At 51.9% G+C, this 19,507-nt stretch overlaps 9 protein-coding genes across 9 annotated transcripts; 3 read left to right on the plus strand and 6 right to left on the minus strand.

Moving 5' to 3' along the window:
* Positions 1-39: 39 nt before the first annotated feature.
* On the minus strand, positions 40-1,102 carry BD324DRAFT_627456 (hypothetical protein). Its single transcript, XM_022015999.1, has one exon. The coding sequence runs from the start codon at positions 947-949 to the stop codon at positions 422-424; it is 528 nt and encodes a 175-aa protein (XP_021870923.1). The 5' UTR covers positions 950-1,102; the 3' UTR covers positions 40-421.
* Positions 1,103-1,117: 15 nt separating this feature from the next.
* On the minus strand, positions 1,118-2,209 carry BD324DRAFT_473246 (GrpB protein-domain-containing protein). The gene has a single exon (XM_022012885.1). It carries the CDS (start codon positions 2,147-2,149, stop codon positions 1,454-1,456), a length of 696 nt encoding a protein of 231 aa, XP_021870924.1. The 5' UTR covers positions 2,150-2,209; the 3' UTR covers positions 1,118-1,453.
* A 1-nt stretch (position 2,210) lies between these two features.
* BD324DRAFT_473245 (hypothetical protein) lies at positions 2,211-4,045 on the minus strand. The gene has a single exon (XM_022012884.1). It carries the CDS (start codon positions 3,821-3,823, stop codon positions 2,408-2,410), a length of 1,416 nt encoding a protein of 471 aa, XP_021870925.1. The 5' UTR covers positions 3,824-4,045; the 3' UTR covers positions 2,211-2,407.
* A 223-nt stretch (positions 4,046-4,268) lies between these two features.
* Positions 4,269-4,610, minus strand: BD324DRAFT_651335 (hypothetical protein; the record flags this gene model as incomplete). Its single annotated transcript, XM_022018317.1, has 2 exons — positions 4,269-4,429; positions 4,493-4,610. 2 exons carry the CDS (start codon positions 4,608-4,610, stop codon positions 4,269-4,271), a joined length of 279 nt encoding a protein of 92 aa, XP_021870926.1.
* Positions 4,611-4,965: 355 nt separating this feature from the next.
* BD324DRAFT_627460 (S-adenosyl-L-methionine-dependent methyltransferase) lies at positions 4,966-7,791 on the minus strand. Its single transcript, XM_022016000.1, has 11 exons — positions 7,193-7,791; positions 7,091-7,155; positions 6,942-7,036; positions 6,615-6,881; positions 6,453-6,568; positions 6,330-6,393; positions 6,090-6,290; positions 5,866-6,034; positions 5,676-5,810; positions 5,351-5,619; positions 4,966-5,302 (listed from the first exon to the last, which is right to left on the minus strand). The coding sequence occupies exons 1-11, from the start codon at positions 7,590-7,592 to the stop codon at positions 4,993-4,995; spliced, it is 2,091 nt and encodes a 696-aa protein (XP_021870927.1). The 5' UTR covers positions 7,593-7,791; the 3' UTR covers positions 4,966-4,992.
* A 1-nt stretch (position 7,792) lies between these two features.
* Positions 7,793-9,289, plus strand: BD324DRAFT_627461 (putative proteolysis and peptidolysis-related protein). Its single transcript, XM_022016001.1, has 6 exons — positions 7,793-8,105; positions 8,240-8,322; positions 8,380-8,469; positions 8,527-8,582; positions 8,646-9,130; positions 9,180-9,289. The coding sequence occupies exons 1-6, from the start codon at positions 7,901-7,903 to the stop codon at positions 9,224-9,226; spliced, it is 966 nt and encodes a 321-aa protein (XP_021870928.1). The 5' UTR covers positions 7,793-7,900; the 3' UTR covers positions 9,227-9,289.
* Positions 9,290-9,366: 77 nt separating this feature from the next.
* BD324DRAFT_474325 (glycoside hydrolase superfamily) lies at positions 9,367-12,033 on the minus strand. Its single transcript, XM_022012886.1, has 10 exons — positions 11,561-12,033; positions 11,020-11,502; positions 10,845-10,972; positions 10,715-10,805; positions 10,520-10,664; positions 10,329-10,462; positions 10,028-10,277; positions 9,908-9,981; positions 9,770-9,857; positions 9,367-9,721 (listed from the first exon to the last, which is right to left on the minus strand). The coding sequence occupies exons 1-10, from the start codon at positions 11,665-11,667 to the stop codon at positions 9,542-9,544; spliced, it is 1,680 nt and encodes a 559-aa protein (XP_021870929.1). The 5' UTR covers positions 11,668-12,033; the 3' UTR covers positions 9,367-9,541.
* A 2,222-nt stretch (positions 12,034-14,255) lies between these two features.
* Positions 14,256-16,061, plus strand: BD324DRAFT_474466 (hypothetical protein). Its single transcript, XM_022012887.1, has 3 exons — positions 14,256-14,335; positions 14,388-15,956; positions 16,015-16,061. Exon 2 carries the CDS (start codon positions 14,662-14,664, stop codon positions 15,841-15,843), a length of 1,182 nt encoding a protein of 393 aa, XP_021870930.1. The 5' UTR covers positions 14,256-14,335; positions 14,388-14,661; the 3' UTR covers positions 15,844-15,956; positions 16,015-16,061.
* BD324DRAFT_627472 (sulfate transporter family-domain-containing protein) lies at positions 15,819-19,154 on the plus strand. Its single transcript, XM_022016002.1, has 15 exons — positions 15,819-15,956; positions 16,015-16,147; positions 16,207-16,264; positions 16,304-16,379; positions 16,432-16,780; positions 16,824-16,916; positions 16,967-17,068; positions 17,126-17,261; positions 17,321-17,453; positions 17,518-17,717; positions 17,759-18,083; positions 18,137-18,321; positions 18,396-18,645; positions 18,707-18,897; positions 18,987-19,154. The coding sequence occupies exons 1-15, from the start codon at positions 15,886-15,888 to the stop codon at positions 19,043-19,045; spliced, it is 2,361 nt and encodes a 786-aa protein (XP_021870931.1). The 5' UTR covers positions 15,819-15,885; the 3' UTR covers positions 19,046-19,154.
* Positions 19,155-19,507: the final 353 nt, after the last annotated feature.

Raw genomic sequence — 19,507 nt, forward strand, 5'->3', positions numbered from 1 at the left:
CTTGACGTGCGATGACGACAACGTCAAGCGGTTGACATGCAGAACGCAAGCATTCTTGTAGTCTTCGGGGCCACAATGATTTGTAAACCTTGCCCGGGAAGGCCGGTTGGAACGAGATCATCCTGACAAATACATGCTTGGCAAACCGAACATGATGCATCATGCGATGCGAGCGAGACAGCATCATTGTTCCTGACGTCGTCGTGCAGGCGGATCCAAAGAGCAGAGATTGAATCCACTGAGAAGGCATTGAATCCACTGAGAAGGCAGCCGACTTAAGTTGGCACCGCTGCAAAGAGCGCCACGGACCGATGGTCGTTCTTGCCGATAAACCCTGCTGTCGAAGCTGGCGATAAGGATGACTTTCCACAGATCCACTGTTTCCTCAGGCTCGAATAAGGGACCTCGGCTCCATGGCAGATTACAGAGTCGATGATATTGCTGCCATTGACGATGGAGGCCCCCGTGATGAGAGAGTCACCCTGGATAATTCGATCCGCTGACTCTCGCTTCTCCTTCCACGATGGTCGAAACCCCCAAAAATGGCATGATTCACATCTGCCTTGCCTCTGACCTTGCTCTGTTGACCCAATTTGCAGTGGCTCAGCTTGGCTGCACCTTCCACCACGGCATGTTGTCCAACAGTACAGTGCCTCAGGAAGGCGTCACCCAGCACAGTGGCATTGTTGCATACCTTGCAGTGTGACAGATCGGCCGAGTCGCTGACACGGGCGTTCCCGGATAGCGTTGTATGTTGGAGGTTGGCATTCCCGAACACGCGCGAGGATCCCTTGATGTTGCAGTGGGACAGCTTGACATTTCCGTCGCCCTGACTCTCAGAGCTCAACTTTGACCCGTTGAGATCCATGGGTCGGCAAGGTATCTCGTGCGATTGCTTGGACTCCGGAGAAGATGTGTGGAATCGGGAGGAAGGGTCGTCCGTTCGCATGCGTTCGCATGTGGACTGATCTGAGCTGTGTTTTCGATAGAGACGTTGAGTAGGTCAAGTAGAACGACACTGTTACTCGCAGATTTCGATACGTTTCGGGCTATTGACCGCTGTAAGCGACATATCTGAGTAGTTGCTGAAGTCTATCTTCGCTCGTAAACATTAGTGGCGTTGTCAAGCACCGCTCAAAGCCTCAAGTGTCATTGCATCTTCCCCACACGCCGAAACACTGCAGTATCTGTCTACAAGTGGCAAAGACGGGCACTTTGCTGGGCAGCTGGGACCCAGGCACAGGCGGTGAACTGCTTATCCACATACCGAGGTTTGACAACTCGGCTATGCGGCCCGGTGAACTGTCCACTGCCTCGGCCCAAAATGTGCTGTACAGCTGGGCAACCATCTCGTCTTCCTGTGAGAGACTGCGCAGAGTTGGCCACAAGATCAGACAGCTCCGCTTGAACAGATACCATGCAAAAGCAATGTCCTGTGATAACGACTCGGATGTCAGCTCGCAGTTGCGTCAGCCTGACCAGCCTCGGCCTTCCCATCCGCTAGAACCCTCTTCTCATCCGCTTCGATCCTAGCCTTTCTAGCAGCCTGAAGTTTCTCGTCGATCCTGCGCTTTGGTTTTGACCTAATGTATCTCAGCTCCTCGGGCGTCGCTCCTTTTTCCAGGATCTTCGACAGGACAGGATTCTTCTTTCCTCCATATGCGCCGATCGAAGAATGTTCACCGACCAGTTCCAGCTTGACATCTCCATATTCTTTCCTCAGCTCCGGGTCATTCATCAAAGTCCTCTGAACGATCAAGTGATTGAGCAAAGCAGCACCTGTCCGCTTGTTGAGGTAGACAGCTCGTCTGGGTGTCCCATCTTCAGTCGGTTTAGATGCACCGCTGTCCAAGGCATGTTTGTCGTATCGAAAGACCATCCTATCGATCCCATTCGCTTCATATGCGTATGTGTACCCATTGGCTGTCAAGGCCATGGTGGCTTCCATAATGTCCTCGGCATCCACAACGATGTCCAGGTCGATGATTGGCTTGGCTGCTAAACCTGGGATAGAGGTCGATCCGACGTGAATGATTTCATATTTCTCCTTTGGCAAGAAATCGGCTAGTGCATCGTCTAGTTGAGCCCGAATGAACTCAAAGTGGGCAGGCCACTCGGGATTGTATGGTACGACGTTAATCTGAAGCATGTCGGAGGCCTCCTGGGCTCATTAGAGAATCAGAGAAGAAACCAAGAACTTGACGCGTGCTGCTCATACTCCTACGGTGTTTCGGTCCGCACCCCGGCGTTCGCATCCGTCAGGCGGGGTCAAAAACGATGAAATTTGTCTGAAGTTGCTAACGCCGGGGATATCTCGCATGTCTAGGGCCAGGCCAAGCCCGACTATCTACCTCCAGATTGCTAGGCAGGTTGAGGATCAAATGTCAACCCTGTCTTCGTTTCTCGACTACAAGTCCCTATCACAAGCGCCACATTGCGCCTTTACTGAGCCCCGGCTGACAAACGTGACGAGCTGCTCAAGTGTTTGGACATCGTGTGAACAGCTGTAGCGCTCCTCTAGCCATTCCTTAATGATAGACTCTATCGGCTCTACCAAGATCCAACCCGGAAGCCAGATGACAAAGGACGTTCCGCTCAAGTCTTGCTCGGGTTCGTCGTCGTCTTCTTCAGTTGAGGTCGATTGATCGTCATCCGTGAGTCCAGTATTTCCAATTGTCTGTGTGGTCGGAGGTCCATCTGATAACCTAGGATCTGAGGTCCCCGGTCCAGTTACCGCAGCCTGCGCCTCCGGAGCTGGATCCACTGAATTCGGAAAACGCTGAGCGAACCACTGCCTTCTCGACTCGCTGAGTGGTGAGGCATCATCGGGTGGAGGTTCCGTAGGTGCTGTTGGGATCCAGGTCGGGATCGGAACGACTTGAGGTCTAGGATCTATCGCTTGGGTGATAGACAGTCTGATCTGCTCGACGACTTTCACAGCAGCCGACTGCAGAAAGATGTCACTTTCGCGGCCATCATCGTCTTCATCATTGAACACAAACGCTTGCTCGCTGAGGTAATCATCCTCGAAGCAAAGGTTGTTCAGCGCGCCCCGAATGGCTATCGGCGCCGTGATATCGCTGTGCAGATGGCAGGTCGATTGCTTCAAACCTTTCATCTCACTTATGTCGATTATGAGATTCGATCGTGAGAGGAATCGAAAGCTGGGACCTGCGCCCGGCTCACGCTCGTCGAGAGTGAAGTCTCTAGGCGGTTTGGAAGGTATATCTACACAGAGATAAGCTGGACGAGAGGCCAAGGACAGGCTCGAAATGAGTTCACTGCCTAACCTCTTGCCAACCTTCTCAGCCCGAGAGATTCTCTCCAACGCACTTCGAGCAATGACAATCCTCTTCAATTTGGGAAGCAGAGTGATATGATCTGCACTGAGGCGCTCAACCATGCGAGCAAAATGACTAGTGCCTTGTCCGTATGGCGTCGTTTTGATGACCAGCGTTCGAACATTCCACAGATTGTACAGGATCCTCAGATGAGGAGGCATGTCGATAGGATGAAGATCATGGAACGTCTCGAACATGTACGGTGGAAAGTCGGCACCTCCATCATAGACTCGATCGAGGGTGATAAAGTTGTCAAGGAGGTACGCCGAGCTCTCATCGTCTAGGTAAAAGGTGGAGTACAACAGGGGTTGAGCGATCAAGTATAACTTTTTAGAACAACGCGCGATCCTTGCAAGAGTGGTCTGCGAGATGGGCTGAGAGGTGTTGGCGAGATGCAACGCTACACGGGGTAGTAGATCGAGAGGAAGAGGACGGGAAAAGAAGAGATGGCTCGGGGAGCCCGATAATGGGTGTTCGCTCATGATATGCCAAATAGACAGCTAAACATTCCAGGGCAGCTGGGTTGGACATTGAACGGGTGGCGAACCGTTAGGACGGCGGAGAATTCCGCTCTGGAAGGAGCTCGCCCTGAACATGGTAATGACGCAGATTGAGGATGGGAGCGAAGGGGCTGCCAGCGATGTATGACCATAGATTCACCAAGTAGAGGCAGTGTAGCGCTTGGTGGTAGTTGGTGGTCGCATCTGAGGGTCTTATTGGCGAAAATTGTCTTCTCCATAGGATGCCCGCGGTTACGACACTGCCTCGGTCATGTGGACAATGAGTGCAATGGGCCACACAGCGAGAGACAAGACATGGACAGCAAGATGTCCAGCGGCTGAGTCCAAACGAGTAGAAATGTATACAACGATCTTACAACATGATGTCTCCAGGTCATTTTCTGATCCTCTGGGTATCCACACCGCCTTATCGGTTGTACGCCGGTGGAGCGAGCGATGCAGTCTCCGTACTCGTGTGATTCCTCGTCGTATCTGAATGTGACTTCCGCCTCAGCTTTTCGCGCCATCCTGTCCGCTTCGAACGTGTCGTGGGCAGTGTAGAGGACTCAAGAGAAGAATAGGATCGGTCTGTAGTAGTGCACCCTCAGTATCATTTGGACTGTGTATGAGCACAACGAAAAGTCGACTTACCATCGTAAGAGGGTGGAAGGCCATGCTGAACCCTATGTTCCTTGTCTTTCTTCTCTCTGCGCACTTGAACGACTTTGCCCGCTGCTAACGAGGCCAGAAAGATGATGATCGCCGCCATGAGGAGATGAATGCAGTGGACCGATGCGATATAGTTTGTGAGATTGTAGACCTTACTGATGGGTTATCACTGATGGGTGGTGATTGACTGGCACAGACGCCTTTTCGACAATGCCTAGAGGTCTAGATGACCAGAATGCTCCAGTCTGTAGGTCGAGATGATGTATGCAGCAGATTTGGTCAATGAACAATTGTTCATGACCTCATCATGATATGCTCATCAATGTGAGACGATCATCCCGAGCAAACTCTTTGTGGCACCACAACCATCACCGTGAATCCCGGCGATCAACCTGAGTGCCCAGTTTCACCTCTTTGACTCCAGGCCTGAGCGGTGTAGACAAGTCCCACAATTACCGCAATCACTGCTCCTTACGATGCATTCACGACTCGGCGTCTGGAACGACTTCATCTGATCCCACCTTTGCCCTCTTGACATTTGTCTCTTCGCCCATGTCCTCAAGTTCGGCTTTGCGCTTCTCCCCCCCGGGCTCGGCAGGTGCAGCATCGCTCGCTGTAGTATGCTCCGCAACGTGCTCGGCCAGGCCCTGCTTGGTCTGATGATGTTTCTGATATGATTTTGCCCTACTAGCTGGACCCCAGTTCTGAGTCGGATTCTCCTGATAAAAGACCACCTTTTGACCCTTGTCCAGTTTATACGTCTCAGGGTGTTTAGACAAGTTGATCTCGTGCCTGTCAGACCGAATGAGTTCCGAACGGCAAGAAAATGCGCAGACTCACGTTTGAGCCTTGGCTAATAATTCCCTCGCTTGACTCTTCTCTGCGATATTGTCCATTCTGACCGGGTTTGTCTTGATACTTTCCCTCATGATATCGTAGATGAAACTCCAAGGTGCATTTGTCTTTAACGATCCAGCGGTAGCGTGTGATCGAGAGACATTGTATCCCGCATGGAGGAGCGCGTTGATCGCGGTTGAACTGGGTGGGCTGGTCGCGTGGAAATGACTCGCAATCCGGTTCAGGGTAAAGTAGAACGGGTCGGGAAGCTCCTGCCAGGTAAATTCCTGTCAGTCTTAGGTTCGCCCGGCCTCCCCGAGCGACTTGCCTGCTCCGCCAATGTCAACATGCCGTGCATCCTCGTCCATGTTCCGTACTGCTCCTTGTCCCCTTCGATGCCTTTCAACACTATGCGGGCGAATTCAGGATCCTGAATCGGGCCCAACCACATGGGACCGCCGACCTTTAGCATTCGTAAGTCAGTTTCTATTCTACCTCCGATCCTGCAAGACGCTCACGTTTGGTCTGGTCCCGCATTCCACGCATTTGTCCCCATCGATAGCTTTTTGAGGCAATTTGTAGTCTTTAATCAATTGCCCAAGCGCATTCTCCTTCTGGATAGTACGTCCGAACGGCTGGATCTGATTGACATGGCAATAAGGACAGTAAAAGACGAGGCCAGTTTGGCTGCGTCAATGAGATCAGTGAGACTGTCTGACTGGCTCTGTCCAAACGCCCTCACCTGGCCAAGTCCTTGACTTGAGCAGGACTGGTGGTGATCAGGATGAACAGTCTAGCGTAAAAATCGATGGAGAAGGAGAGCAAGGGAGTAATATGTCGGCCATAGCGAGCAGCAGCGTTGGCGACAGAATGGAGGATCAACCTGAGTCCCACTTCATGTCGGTATTCGGCGTTGACACAGGTACCTCCGTAGTTTGAGAATCTGGAAAGAGGTCAGACAAAGTAGAGTGTCCTGACTTGCGATTTTTCAGGATAAGCATTGCCAGCAAAGACAGCAGTGTCGGTACATGTGACGCAGAGCAGACCTGCACAAGAAAGAGGATCAGCAAACTGGGCTTTGTTTTCTAGGACGCCATGCACTCACCGCCGTCCGCCACGGCGTTCACCGCTGCATCGATGAAGGGGGCAGCTGTACCATATGGATCCAGATCCACGACCTCGACGCGTTTGACAGGATGCCGATGAGCCAGCATCAGATCACTGAGCTTCATGAGCTTGATAACAGCGATACAGAGACTGCACGCACCAAGCATCACCTTCTGTCACTCTGACGAAACCATCACATCCAGCTCGTCTCCCCACATCGATTGATTTGTCGGAGCTATCAGCGTCGCCATGAGCAGTCTTTCCAGACCCTTCCTCCGTCTCAGTCTGCGATTGAGCAGCATCAGTCCTTGATGGACCGGCCTTGCTCGGCGGATGATTCAAGGGGTCTTCTGCCACGCCATTATACGCTACATTCATCCGCATTGCCTCGCAAGCAGAGGGGGAGAGATCGTTGGCCAGCACACACCTAATGTCAAGCTATGTCAGCAGTAACTCGAAGAAAATCCAAGGCTGAGTATGAACCTACTTGACATCCGGGATCTCCTTTGCATATCGGATAGCTCGGAGACCGGTGGCGGAGAGGGCTTCGAGTATGGTGATTTTGTGGGGTCGAAAGGGTTTCTGTCTCGCACATTAGTCCGGTTTGCCGAGCTCAAGAATCCCTGTCTAGCTCACAGGGTTCGATGGTCCAGCGACCGGCTGTCCGTGGGAGCCCTCTCCAGTACCATTCACCGTCATCTCTGTTCGGTCAGTCCGGCCGGTGTCACACTGACTCACCCTCGGGGTTGACAGTGACCTCGGCTCTATGCTCTGCATCTCCCTGTCCCTTCTTACCTTTCTTTCCCTTCCCCTTTCCTTTCTCAGCTTTAGCCTTGTACTTGGCCTCTGCCAGCTCCTTCCTCCTCTCGTTCCAAGCTCTGATGACAGCGACGCTGAGGTCTCGATTGAACTGCTGAGGTGGGTTCAGAAAAGCGCCAGCGGAGGGCAGCAATATCGTCGTCTTGCTCTCCGTGTGAGGTTTATGATTGAGCGGAATCCCGCCCGGTAGTGGAACAGTGTACGGAACGTCCATAGCGTCAGATGAGGTTGAGCAGTGTCTGACAGAGATCGACAAGGGCCTGCTGCGACGGATGAATCCAAACAATCGGCTCCCATTGGATAAAGGTCCAATGTTCATCCGCTTTGCTAACTCCTCTGCCAGACAGCGGTATGATTACTGGCGACCTTCAGGATGCCCTTCAAGATACCAACCGAGCAGTTGTTGCAAGGCTCGAATTCCAACTTTTTTGCCAACCCCGCGGCCAACTTTTGGAAGTCACGTGATATCCTATCAATCCAATTGCCGAAATCTCCCAGTCAGCCGTTTGCATTTCTCATCATCGACCTCGGCATCGACCAGGGACAGAAGGGCGGAACATCGTTGTACATCTGAACCTGTTTCGTGTCTTCCTTCGGATTTCATCAGCTATTCAGCTACAGGGGACGATGAATAGAACTGGACCAGAAGCATTCGCGAGACTTGCTCAGCAGCTCAACAGAGCCAGGCTGCAAGCGACGGGTGGAGGAGGCGGAGGAGGTAGCGGCGGCTCAGGAGGAGGATTGCCAGGTGGGAAAGGCATCTTGGCCGGTGGTGGAGCTTTGATCGCTCTCGCTGCTGGAGGTATCGCCTTGAACTATTCACTGTACAACGGTGAGTCATGGATAAGAGTCTGCTCGGTGATATCGATGCGAGGCAATCATCTGCGTTGCGCCATCGGCTTTTTGAGGGTCTCTTCCTGTCGAATCGCTCGTATGCTGACGCCATCATTTTCCTTCTCCCTTCAGTCGACGGAGGTCATCGAGCCATCAAGTATACACGTTTATATGGTATTCGGCCTGATATCTACCCCGAAGGAACTCACTTTGTCGTATGTCGTTGAAGATCCTCAACGAGCGCGAAATCCCGGTTCTGACACTTGCACCAGATCCCCTGGTTCGAAACGCCCATCATCTATGATGTGCGAGCGAAACCCAGAAACATCGCCTCGTTGACGGGAACGAAGGATCTGCAGATGGTATGTCGATTTGCTATTCACCATAGGGCTCGTCCCGCTGACTGAAACGGCCACCAGGTCAATATCACCTGCCGTGTCTTGTCTCGACCTTCTGTCAACGATTTGCCGACAATGTAAGCGTAGAGTCAACCTGTGCTTCGGCTGTTGGAAGTCTTCCTAGCTTATCCACCGTGTAGATACCGAGAGCTCGGTACCGACTATGACGAACGAGTTCTCCCCTCCATCGTCAACGAAGTCTTGAAATCCGTCGTTGCTCAATTCAACGCCTCGCAACTCATCACTCAACGAGAAATGGTTTCTCGACTGGTACGAGAGAACCTGACTCGTCGAGCAAGAAGATTCAATCTGATCCTCGACGACGTCTCCATCACCCACGTTGCGTTTTCCCCAGAGTTCACACATGCCGTCGAGGCCAAGCAAGTCGCCCAGCAGATCGCTCAACGTGCTGCCTTCTTGGTCGATCAGGCCATCCAAGAGAAACAGAGTATCATTGTTCGAGCCCAAGGAGAAGCTAAATCTGCCGAATTGATCGGAGAAGCAGTCAGGCAAAACAAGGGTTTCTTACAGCTCAGAAGGTTGGAAGCCGCGCGAGAAATTGCAACGACGTTGAGCCAGAGTGGAAACAAATTGATGCTGGACGCCAAGAGCTTGTTGTTGAACGGTGAGTGGCCGCTCCTCATGTCATCTTTGACCCAACTGACTCGCCTCAGTGGCCGAGGATGACGTTTTGAATGCGACGAATCTTAAAAAGCAATAAGGACACGGGTTCCATATTTTCGACACTCCCTCCAATGACAGACATGCATCAGACATCCCTGTGATGCGCCCTGCCTTTTAGAGCTTGAGATTACTCAAAGTCATGACATTATTCGTTACACGATACAGGTACAAGGCTACAAAACGTCTTTGCGCCAATGACAGATACTATAATGATTTGCTCGTACGGTGGGGACAATTAATATCAGTTACACGTTTGGCCGCCTTTTGTTGTCTTCTGAACTCGTTCACTTGCCCCTTTCGCCTCATCGTGCACGTGTGCAACTCCTTCTTCCCCGGTCCATCAGGCCCAACCCTATGCTATCCAGGATCCGAGTGTTCCAGCCGCGACCAGGACCAACACACCAGCACCTAACAAGCCCATGCTTGGGTTCATCACTACAGCCGATGATGTGGCATTGGGCGACTTGAACGCGTATTGACTACCTAGTCCACACCAATTGATAGACGAGACATCGGCTTGCGACATGAAAAGCTGGTAACGAAGGTGAGCTCGGTCAGCTGCAAAAACGATCTAGCTCACATATGGCATTCCTCCGTATCCGGACGCAGCGTACGATACCGAGATGGTGCCATTGGCACCCACACTGAAAGAACGGCACGACATGATGCTGGCAGATGTCAGCGCTTGAAGCTTTGATCGCATCTTTTATCCACGTACTCGATGACCGCACTGGTACTGTCGAATCCGGAATTTGGGACGCCAAAGGTGACTTGTTGACTGGGAGACCCTCGCTAGCATCGAGTCAGTTCGTGTCCGCCGGAATTCGGCCTGACTCACGTTGGTCAGGACGGCGACGAATGGTCCCTTGCGGATTGCGACATCATAGTCTGTACTGGCGATGAATTGGGTCTTTGAATTTATGAAGTTTTGTCCATTGTACATCGTGTTGTTCGTCATGACGGCTTTGCGAACGGCATTCAATGTCTTGATCCTGTTGTAAGTGGTCGTATTGGCATAATTGGAAGGCCAGAGCGCTTGTCGGTTGTAAGGATCTCCGGCGCCTTCGTGGAATTCTTGCTCTTGTCCACTGTGAACGGCATCAGGCTTGTCCTTGGAAAAGAGTGCGAGCTCAACCCACTAATAGACAATGGGAATGCCATCAAAGATGAATTGAGCAATGAGAGCATTGTAAGCGAGTTGTGGATCGACGGTCGCGTTGAGCCATCGAGGGAGATCGTGGTTTTCGAGAAAGTTGCCAAAGACCATTGGGTCCTAGTTGCAGGTGTGAAGGTCAGACACGCTGACCTCTCGGTGTCTCGCTCCACTCACAGGCATGTCAAGTACAGCGTTTCCGATCTGAACGAAATTGCTCATGTTTCCCATCGGAGTGCCAAACGCTTGGACAAGGGAAAAGTACAGGGGATATCCTAAGATGGAGTCCATCCACTTTTGCGTCTGCCATTCGGCGGCAAAGCTGGGATCGAATGAGCTCAATCACAGAACAGTGCACACGACTGAGCTCACACTACATCTCCGGTGTAAACTTCTCCGATGCAGAAGACTCCTGCAGCTCCGCAGAAACCTGGCCAGAAGACCCCTGGAATGTGTTTGGCAGCTGATAAGAGATTAGCAGAGCCACTTCATGCACACCTGCCATCTATTCTTAGTCCGTCGATGTTGTACGTCGAAGTCAGATTCTTGATCCAGTTCTGGAGTGTGGTAATGACAAAGGGATTCTCTGTGTCGACATCCATTAATGGTAGTTTAAGGTCTCCTAGCCAGCTGGACAACTGTGAGCTTGGGTGCAAGGAGGCTCTTTGAGGACTCACCAGTACTGCTCCGATGTCAGGTTGCTAAAGTTGACAGGACAATATGGATGATATTGATCCGGGTTTGTCCAGAAGACGTCTGCTGCCTGAAGGGCCTCTGTGCTCAGCGAATCGTTGATCGACAGGGATGGGACGTTATTGACGACAATGTCGACCATGAGCAACATGTTTCGTTTGTGTAGCTCATTGGACAAGGTATGCAGATCCTGTTCAGATCCAAATCGAGGGTTCAACGTTGTCGGATTCGTGACCCAGTACCCGTGATAGGCAAAATTGTAAGGTGTCGCAATGTCAATGTTGGTCGAAACGGGTGATATCCAAATGGCGTCGAAACCCATATCCTGGATGTAGTCCAATTTGTCAATGATTGACAACCACGTTCCTCCACACCATGTCTGAGCTTTGGGATCGCATACGGCCGGTAAATCTTGGGTTCTGGCTGGAGCATCGGCCGAAGGAGGGGCGAATCGATCGGTGAGGAGTCTTGGAAGAGCGTCTCAGCAAGGAGATGATGAGGAGGAGGCGGAAGCTCTACACTCACTGATATATAGATTTACCTTTCCATTGCTCGGCTGTGAGTGCGAGGGTGGAAGGGACACAAGCAAGCAAGGCGGCGGAAACGAGAGCAGATGGTGTGGACAGTTTCATGATGCTGGTTGATGAGATGGGTAGGGTCGTGCGGGGCGCGTGTCAATGGGTTGTAAATGAATGTGATGGTTTCCAAAAGAGTGTGGGGTTGTCACAGTGACTGAGACAGAGAGCGAGATGGGTGACAAGGATCGTGTCAATGGTCCATAGTTCGAGACGTGTACGTTTGGACGCTTTGAACAGTCTATCGCCACCGGACAGCAGGGAAGGAGAGGGGCAAAGACGAAGAGAGAGTCAGTTCATGGAAATTATCATGTGGTCAAAGCATGGAGAGACATCCGAGAGCATCGGAGGGGTGAAGTGGTTGAAGGGGAGGGGGGAACAGAGCGCCAACAAGGTGTGTGTGAGACACGACGCATCAGAGTGTCTATTTGTTGACAGGGGGACTCCACAGTCCAGAATCCAAAAAGGACTCACCTGATCAGCTGGACAAAGGCGGGTCAGTCGGGGAGGGGAGGAGGAGGGATGTCGTCCAGAGGAGTGCAGCTGGGCGTGGCGTGTGATTATAAGAGTGTATAGGATGGTCGATGTGGTCCGATGAGTGTATCTTCTGAGTGAGCCAGTGTGGTTGGGAGGGAGATAGAGAGGGCAAGTTGCTGGAAGATCAAGGAACCGTGCGCACTCCGTTGAAGTTTAGACTGTCCCCGGGGACTAGCGTCGATTTTATGGGTATCCTCCTTGGTTATGTTCCAACAACGATCTCAGCTATCAAGTATGGGGGGCGGCGAAGCTGTGTGGTGTGTCAATGTCGTCCTTCAGCAACCAAGTGTTTTGACGCAACAGTTACCCATCTGAGAAAACAGTCGCGAAAAATGAACAACGTCCAGTCGCCAATACACGACGTCTTCGGGACGTCGCTGCTACTGTTGCTGCTGCTATACTGCTGCCGCGCCTCACTCTGTTGCCCCACAGATCTTCCGCTGCTGCTGCTGCTGGAGCAGCGGCGGCAGCAGTAGTCCATATGCCCCTCCCTCCCCTGCTCTCAACCAGCCACCCGGACACCGGGATCATCGAGAAAAACAACAAAAAAAAACCATTTTCATTTCCGCCGAAACACAACAAAACAAACACAAGATCCCAAAAAAAGAAAAGCATTTTTGGTTGTTTGGTTCTGACAGCTGGCAGCGAGCACGCGAGCGACATTCATTGAGCAGCAGCACCGCGGAGGGGAATGGCTTCTCTCACCTTTCAAGCCTCATGGACATTAGATATTCCACAAATAGGCATCAAAAGGCCCGCAGCGACATATGACGCTCTGTCTCTTTACTAAAAAAGGGGGGGTCCCCGTCCCTAGCGCCAGTACACGAATGGACGAACCAAATAAGGGGTCGAGACTGCCCGTCCACTGTACGATCGAGATCCCCAAATTTGCTGTATTGATGACATCCCTTCCATTGGATGTAGATCAATCTCTCTCCGTATTTCCCCATTCTGCCACAAGGACTCAAGATGAGGCGGTGACATGCAGTCATGACGCAAGGCTAGCCTCGTTCAAGACACCGAGGCGATACAAATCGACATGTGAGAGAGGAAAAGGGGTAAGAGGCGGAAATGAGTCAGAGGGTTAGCGTCCTGCGGAACTGGGTTTTGAGGACGGATTCCGAGCTGCTGCCGGTGTTGGCGCTAGTTTCGCCGGATCTCTTTGCCGCAGTGCATTCCATGAGAGTAGGAAAGCCGATGACTTGGTCGAGGCTGCCACTACAAAGGTCGTTCAAGCATTGCCATGTGATGGGAGAAACACAGCCTCGTCTCGTTTACTAAGAACGAGGTCGTGATCCCCTTTTTGATCATTGTCGAGTTGTTAGCTATGTAGTTGACATCCTCGGGCATACTACGAATGGCCGAAAGAGCAGGCCCATCTCGTGTTTTACCAGTGATCACTCCCATTCCTCCGCTATGCGGTACTTGTGGCGACGAAACATCCGTTAGAGTCCGTCGACTCGGCCGAGCTCACGGTGCCCTCATATAGGAACGAAATGATCGACGTCCTATTGGTTGGCGGTTCGCGCTTTGTGACTGATGTTTTTCGCCAGCATCACCGCCACGGACATAGCTCAGAGTTTATGTGCGGTTTGCTCATGCCGGTTGGGCTCTTCGTCGGGGTTTCCAAGGTCATTACTTGGAGGCACTATTGAGGGCAATCAAGAATTCAACGTGTAACCAGTCGTGATATCGTGATGTCTTTCAAGTCTCTATTCTGAGGATCAAAACTGAGATATCCCAGAAGTGACCGCTGCATGCTAAGACCACACGGTGCCCGTCTAGCGACACCCATGCATACGTCCTCCGCGCATGCCAAACGAAGCATAGCATACCCGGCCGTAGGTATATGCTGCGGCGATATCCGCCTGATTCCTTTAAACTTCCCAGTGACGCTTCCTTATCGCAGTCGTCACGCTCTCAATTGTTCCGTCTGAACGGGTCGTCGACTGGTACTCACAACCAAGTGGAGCTGGCGATAGCGTACTGGACAATGTGTTCATGAGAATTCATAGGGCTTTGTTCTGGAAAGGGATAACATCACCTCGCGTCAAACCTGACACCCATCACACTGCGACACCGATACAGCAAAGCCCTTATCATCCGGGTCTCCTTCTTCTCTCCTAGACATACGTCTAGAGCCACTTTGGATCTACGGGTCTTGATTGCGCGGAGTCTCAGCCTTACAGTTAGCTCATCATGCCGTTTCGAGATTCTAATACCCACTTTCGACTACCCAGCCCATCTACATCCACTTCTTCTCCATTCGCTCAAGCGCAGGATGCAGGCGGTCGTTCGGGATCCCCATCGACCGAGGCAGAGTCGTATGGATCTCCCACATCCACGACATTTGGGTTCCCCAGGACATCCACTTTACCCGTTCAAAATCCCAACAAGACGACCTTTTCTATTCCCAGAACCATCACTGCACCTGTTCAACCCTCCGCTTCTGCTCAATCCCCAAAATCCAATTCACACGGTGCTGCCAGGAGGAAATCGCGAGGATACGGATCCATGGCAGTCTCACCACCTACCATCGATGAACAGTACTCGAGCCTTGCTTCGCCTACCAGAGAATTCAGAGAAGGTCCTCTACCTGCTTTTAGGGCTCGACGAGTGAGCATGGCTAGATCTCCACCTGGTCCACTGGTACAAGATGAAGAAATGGGAACAGGCGGAGGACAATCTTCAAGGTCCATGCCTAGGAAGAAGAGTCAAGATGTGGATCAAAACTACACCCGGATCTCAGCCTCCATCCGAGATTCTTCAAATCGTCTCGCCTCTTTATCCTTTAAACCCCGAGCTTCCATATCATCTCTCACATCTGGATCCAACGAAGCGGCCTCGATATCACCTTATAGTCTCAGATTCACGCATCACCATCATTCAGTCTCTAGCGGTCATTCTGTCCCTGTCCATCCTCTTCCAGGTCCCAGTCATCTATATGAGACACTGCTCAGTCCTCAATCTTCGGGATCAGGCGGTGTCGCTCAAGCCGATGGATCCCCAAGATTATCAAGGACCAGTCCGAAAGTACCTCTCGAACCTATCAATTCGGAGGACGTCTCACCTACCCAGAGTCAATCTGGTCCTTCGGGCCTCAGTCGAATGATGGAGCTTGAAAAGGCTAGGTCGGCAAAAATACACTCTCCTATCCATGAAGGAGTGGAACTGCCTGACGATACGACCCCGAGACCTTCGCGTGGGCAGAGCACAGTCCAACTGAGCGCTGGTGCTGCAAGTCCGGACCAGTCAAACTCACCAGACGATCAACTTGCAATGCCTACTATAACTGACTCAGGGCGAAAGTCCAACCGGACGGAGATGGCCCCGGCGATCATTGTCGAACCGAGTGAAGAGGAGGAACAACACGCTGCTAGGACCCTTCAAAGGTACATTACCAAGACTTTAGGTGAAGAGGACGAGGAGAACAACGACAACAGCGGCAGCAGCGAGAACAGTCCTCTACTGAGACGTCGGTCGGAAAGTCTAGCACATGACAAAACGCACGAACACGGCTCCGGTTCCGGTCGATTGGGACGGACGCGATGGGAACTGAATCAAAGGGTGCGAAAGATGACTTGGAAAGGAGTCCTGAGTGCGTGTGTCGCCGATCCCCTCAAAACGTTGCCCAGTGTGATATTGGGGATGCTGCTGAACGTCCTGGATGGAGTCAGTTACGGAATGATCTTGTGAGCCTCGCCAGCAAGGACTTCTGGCGGTGCTGAGGATGTAACGATGAACAGGTTCCCGGCCACTCCAGTGTTCAACAACTTTGGCCTCTTGGGCGTGTCCATGTTTTTCATGAGGTGAGCCTCCATCTGCGACTGACTGCCACGGATCTCTTCCTGATCGCGTCCGCTGCAGTTGCATCGTGTCCCAGCTCGTATTCTCCCTTGGGGGGAGTATTTTCCCAGGCGGGAACGGGAGTATGATGATTGAAGCCGTGCCGTTCTTCCACATTCTGGTCAATATCATCCAGCAGGAAGTGGGAGATGATGTGAGTCTGACCACGCAGGAAATCGAGATCCTCTGTCTCTCGCTAATTGGACATTGCAGGATCAAGCCGTCATTGCCACGACTATGATGGCATTTGCCTTCAGCTCAATATTGACTGGTAAGGAGCTTGTCGTATGTGCGCTGCTCATGCTATCAGGTATCGTCTTCTTCTCTCTCGGAGCATTCCGACTGGGCACTCTGGTGGGGTATTTCCCGCGGCATATATTAGTAGGGTGAGAGGAATACTGTCCGACAGCCTCAGAAGGTGCTGAACCGAGCCCACAGCTGCATCGGTGGTGTCGGTGTCTTTCTCCTCGAAACGGGCCTAGAGGTATCCCGAGGACTGAAGGAAGAAGGATTTCAGTACAACCTCGCTACTTTGAAAATCTTCTTCGAATCGCCTCTTGCGATTCTTCTGTGGACCATCCCACTGGCTCTCGCCATCATGCTTCGGGTCATCACTCATTTTTTCCACCATCAACTCATCTTTCCAGCGTACTTTTTCCTCATCCCCGTGGTGTTTTACATCATCGTCTTTGCTGGAAGATTTGACCTGGACCATTTGAGACAGCTCGGATGGGTGATGAATGTGGGAGGTGGTTCAGAGGCCTGGTGGAAGTTTTACACCTACTTTGTGAGTCTATCGACAATGTGCTATTCGTACCAATACACTGCAGGATTTCAAAAAGACCGATTGGGGGGCGTTCTGGGCCGGTATGCCAACTCAATTGGCTCTGGTCTTTTTTGGCATCCTGCATGTGCCTCTCAACGTGAGTCACAATGTGAAGCCTGGCAGCTGGCTGGTTGACCCTGTCCCCAGGTCCCGGCTCTCGGTGTTACGCTCTGCGAAGATAATGTCAAACTCGACAGAGAGCTCATTGCGCATGGTGTTTCCAATCTCGCAGCTGGTCTCACAGGCACGGTGAGTGCTTACAGAGTTATCTTCCCGGTGTCTTTCACTGAGTCTTGATCCCTCAAGGTACCAAACTACCTGACATACGTCAATTCCGTCTTGTTCTACCGAGTCGGCGGAGGCTCTCGTCTATCGGGGTTAATGTTGGCAGCGGGAACAGCGGGAATCATGTTTGTCGGACCGCGCGTCATTGGCTATCTGCGTGAGAGCGATTGCACACGAGCCGATTTGACTGCCATGCTGATTGAATCAATCGGCCAGCTGTTGCGGTGGTCGGTGCCTTGATCTTCGTGCTCGGTATCGACCTCCTGCTAGAGGCTGTGTGGGACACGAGGCATAAAGTCAATCGCTCAGAGTACATTACCATCTGGGCAATCGCCATCGGTATGACTGTGTGAGTACAGAGAGCAGCCAGGCCCTCATTTGCGCGCTGACGATTCGCTTCCCCCGCTCGTTAGATGGGACTTTGTGATCGGTCTGCTGTTCGGCATCATTCTAGCTTGTGTTTTCTTCGTTGTTCAGAATTCTCGACGACGGGCCATTCGTGCAGTCTTCAGCGGATCCACGGCGAAATCCACAGTCAGGCGCCCGCGACCTCAGCGGGCTTTTTTACAGCAAGTCGGTACCCAGACTTATGTCATGAAGCTCCAGGGATTCCGTGAGTCAAAGCGTGTAGCTCCGTTGACCTCTTGCTCTCAGTTTTCTTCGGCACGATCTCGGCCGTCGAAGAAGAGATTCGTAAATTGCTAGACCTGGCCAAGTGGCAACATAATCCCATCCGCTTCCTCATTATTGATTTCGCCCTGGTCGCGGCCCTCGATTTCTCCTCAGCCGAAGCGTTCGCTCGCGTGCAGCGGTTGCTTTCAGCCAAGAACGTCAGGTTGATCCTCTGTGGTGCGGCTCCCAATGGCTTGGTCGGGTCAGCACTGCAAGGTGTCGGCTTATGGGCGGACCGGGAAGGCACCGAGGTGGAAGTGTTTGAAGATTTGAATGATGCTTTGGAATGGACAGAGAATGCCTACTTGTGGGTCGAAATTTGGACTGGTGTGACGATGTTGTCAATTGACCACGTCGCAGGACCGCATACTACGAGAACCAACTTGCGTTGGAGCAACAGCAAGCGTTAGAACAACAAGAAGCTCGTTCTAGGACCATAGACTTTCCAAAAGTCTCGCGTGCGCCATTCACTCTCGCCGAATCATTCCAAAACAGTCCGAGAAGAAGTCACCTGGCGCGCGCAGGGACAGATACATTGCCGAAGAGTGAGTGGGAGCAGTTGGAAGATGTCGGTGAAATGAAGTCCTTCTTTGCTGAATGGAGGAAACCCATCTCACAGCTCACATACCGCTTCCGCCTGAAGAGCCTGAACCAGCTGCTCAACCCCTACCGCTGCTGGAGCAGACGTTGGGTTCGTTCGCCCCGACTGATTTCCCACTCGAAGCGTATGCTGCTCTCGTACCTTATTTCCACCAGGTCACCCTGTCTACAGGTCAAACTCTGTGGAAGCAACATGAGTCACCGGATGGACTGTATCTGATTGAAAGTGGGGCATTGAGAGCGACTTATGCGTATGCGGATCATGGCAGGTGAGTCTCTCATCTTGCTCAACTTGTGGTGGTGGTGGAGACCGGGTTGACTGCTTCCCAGATATGTTATTGAGACCATGGTTGCTGGAACCATTGCCGGTGATTTGTCCACCTTGAGCGATACGCGTCGAAACGCCACGGTCGTAGCGGAACGAGAATGTGTCTTGTGGATGTTGTCCAAGGACGAGTTGGAAAAGATGGAAAAGGATGATCCAGTCTTAGCTATGAAATTGATCCAGGTGGTCCTAAGGGGTGAGTTTGCCACCCACCTCTGTCGTCTTCTACTTGTTCTCCGCCTCCAGACCTTCAGGCCGCGACCGACATACTGACCAGAAGAACAGCTGTGGCGGAAGAACAAGACGTCCTGGCGAGTTGTATTCTACTGCAATCGGCTCTTTAGCGGAACAGCAAGGGGTCACTGGGGGCTCTCGAAGTAGCTTTACGTGGTCATAAGTCTGCACCCAAAATTAGTGTGAAGAAACCATAAACACCAGCAAATAGCATACGATCATCACCATTTTGCATGTATTGGGCTAGATACTACTACCGAGTGACGGTTGCCTTGACGAGTCACCCCTTGACAGCACTACAAAATAGATGTTCCCCCTAGTCCGCGGATTTCCCCGGGAGGAATTTTGCTTCCCATTCAATCAGACACACACACACATCTTTGACCCCTCCTTTTTGTAAGTCCTCTCCTGATCACCCAAAAAAGAACGAAGATTCTGAACATCGACTGTTGTTACACCATAATTGTGACTTTCGACCCAGTAAGCGAAGTTGTATACGCTTTCCCAAAAGCAAAAAACCCAAGAAAAGAACCGAGCAAAAAGTAGAGAGAAAAGATTCCAAAAATGATTGT

This window comes from Kockovaella imperatae (genome assembly GCF_002102565.1).
Source record: "Kockovaella imperatae strain NRRL Y-17943 chromosome Unknown BD324scaffold_7, whole genome shotgun sequence".
In the NCBI taxonomy this organism is placed as follows: Eukaryota; Fungi; Basidiomycota; class Tremellomycetes; order Tremellales; family Cuniculitremaceae; genus Kockovaella; species Kockovaella imperatae.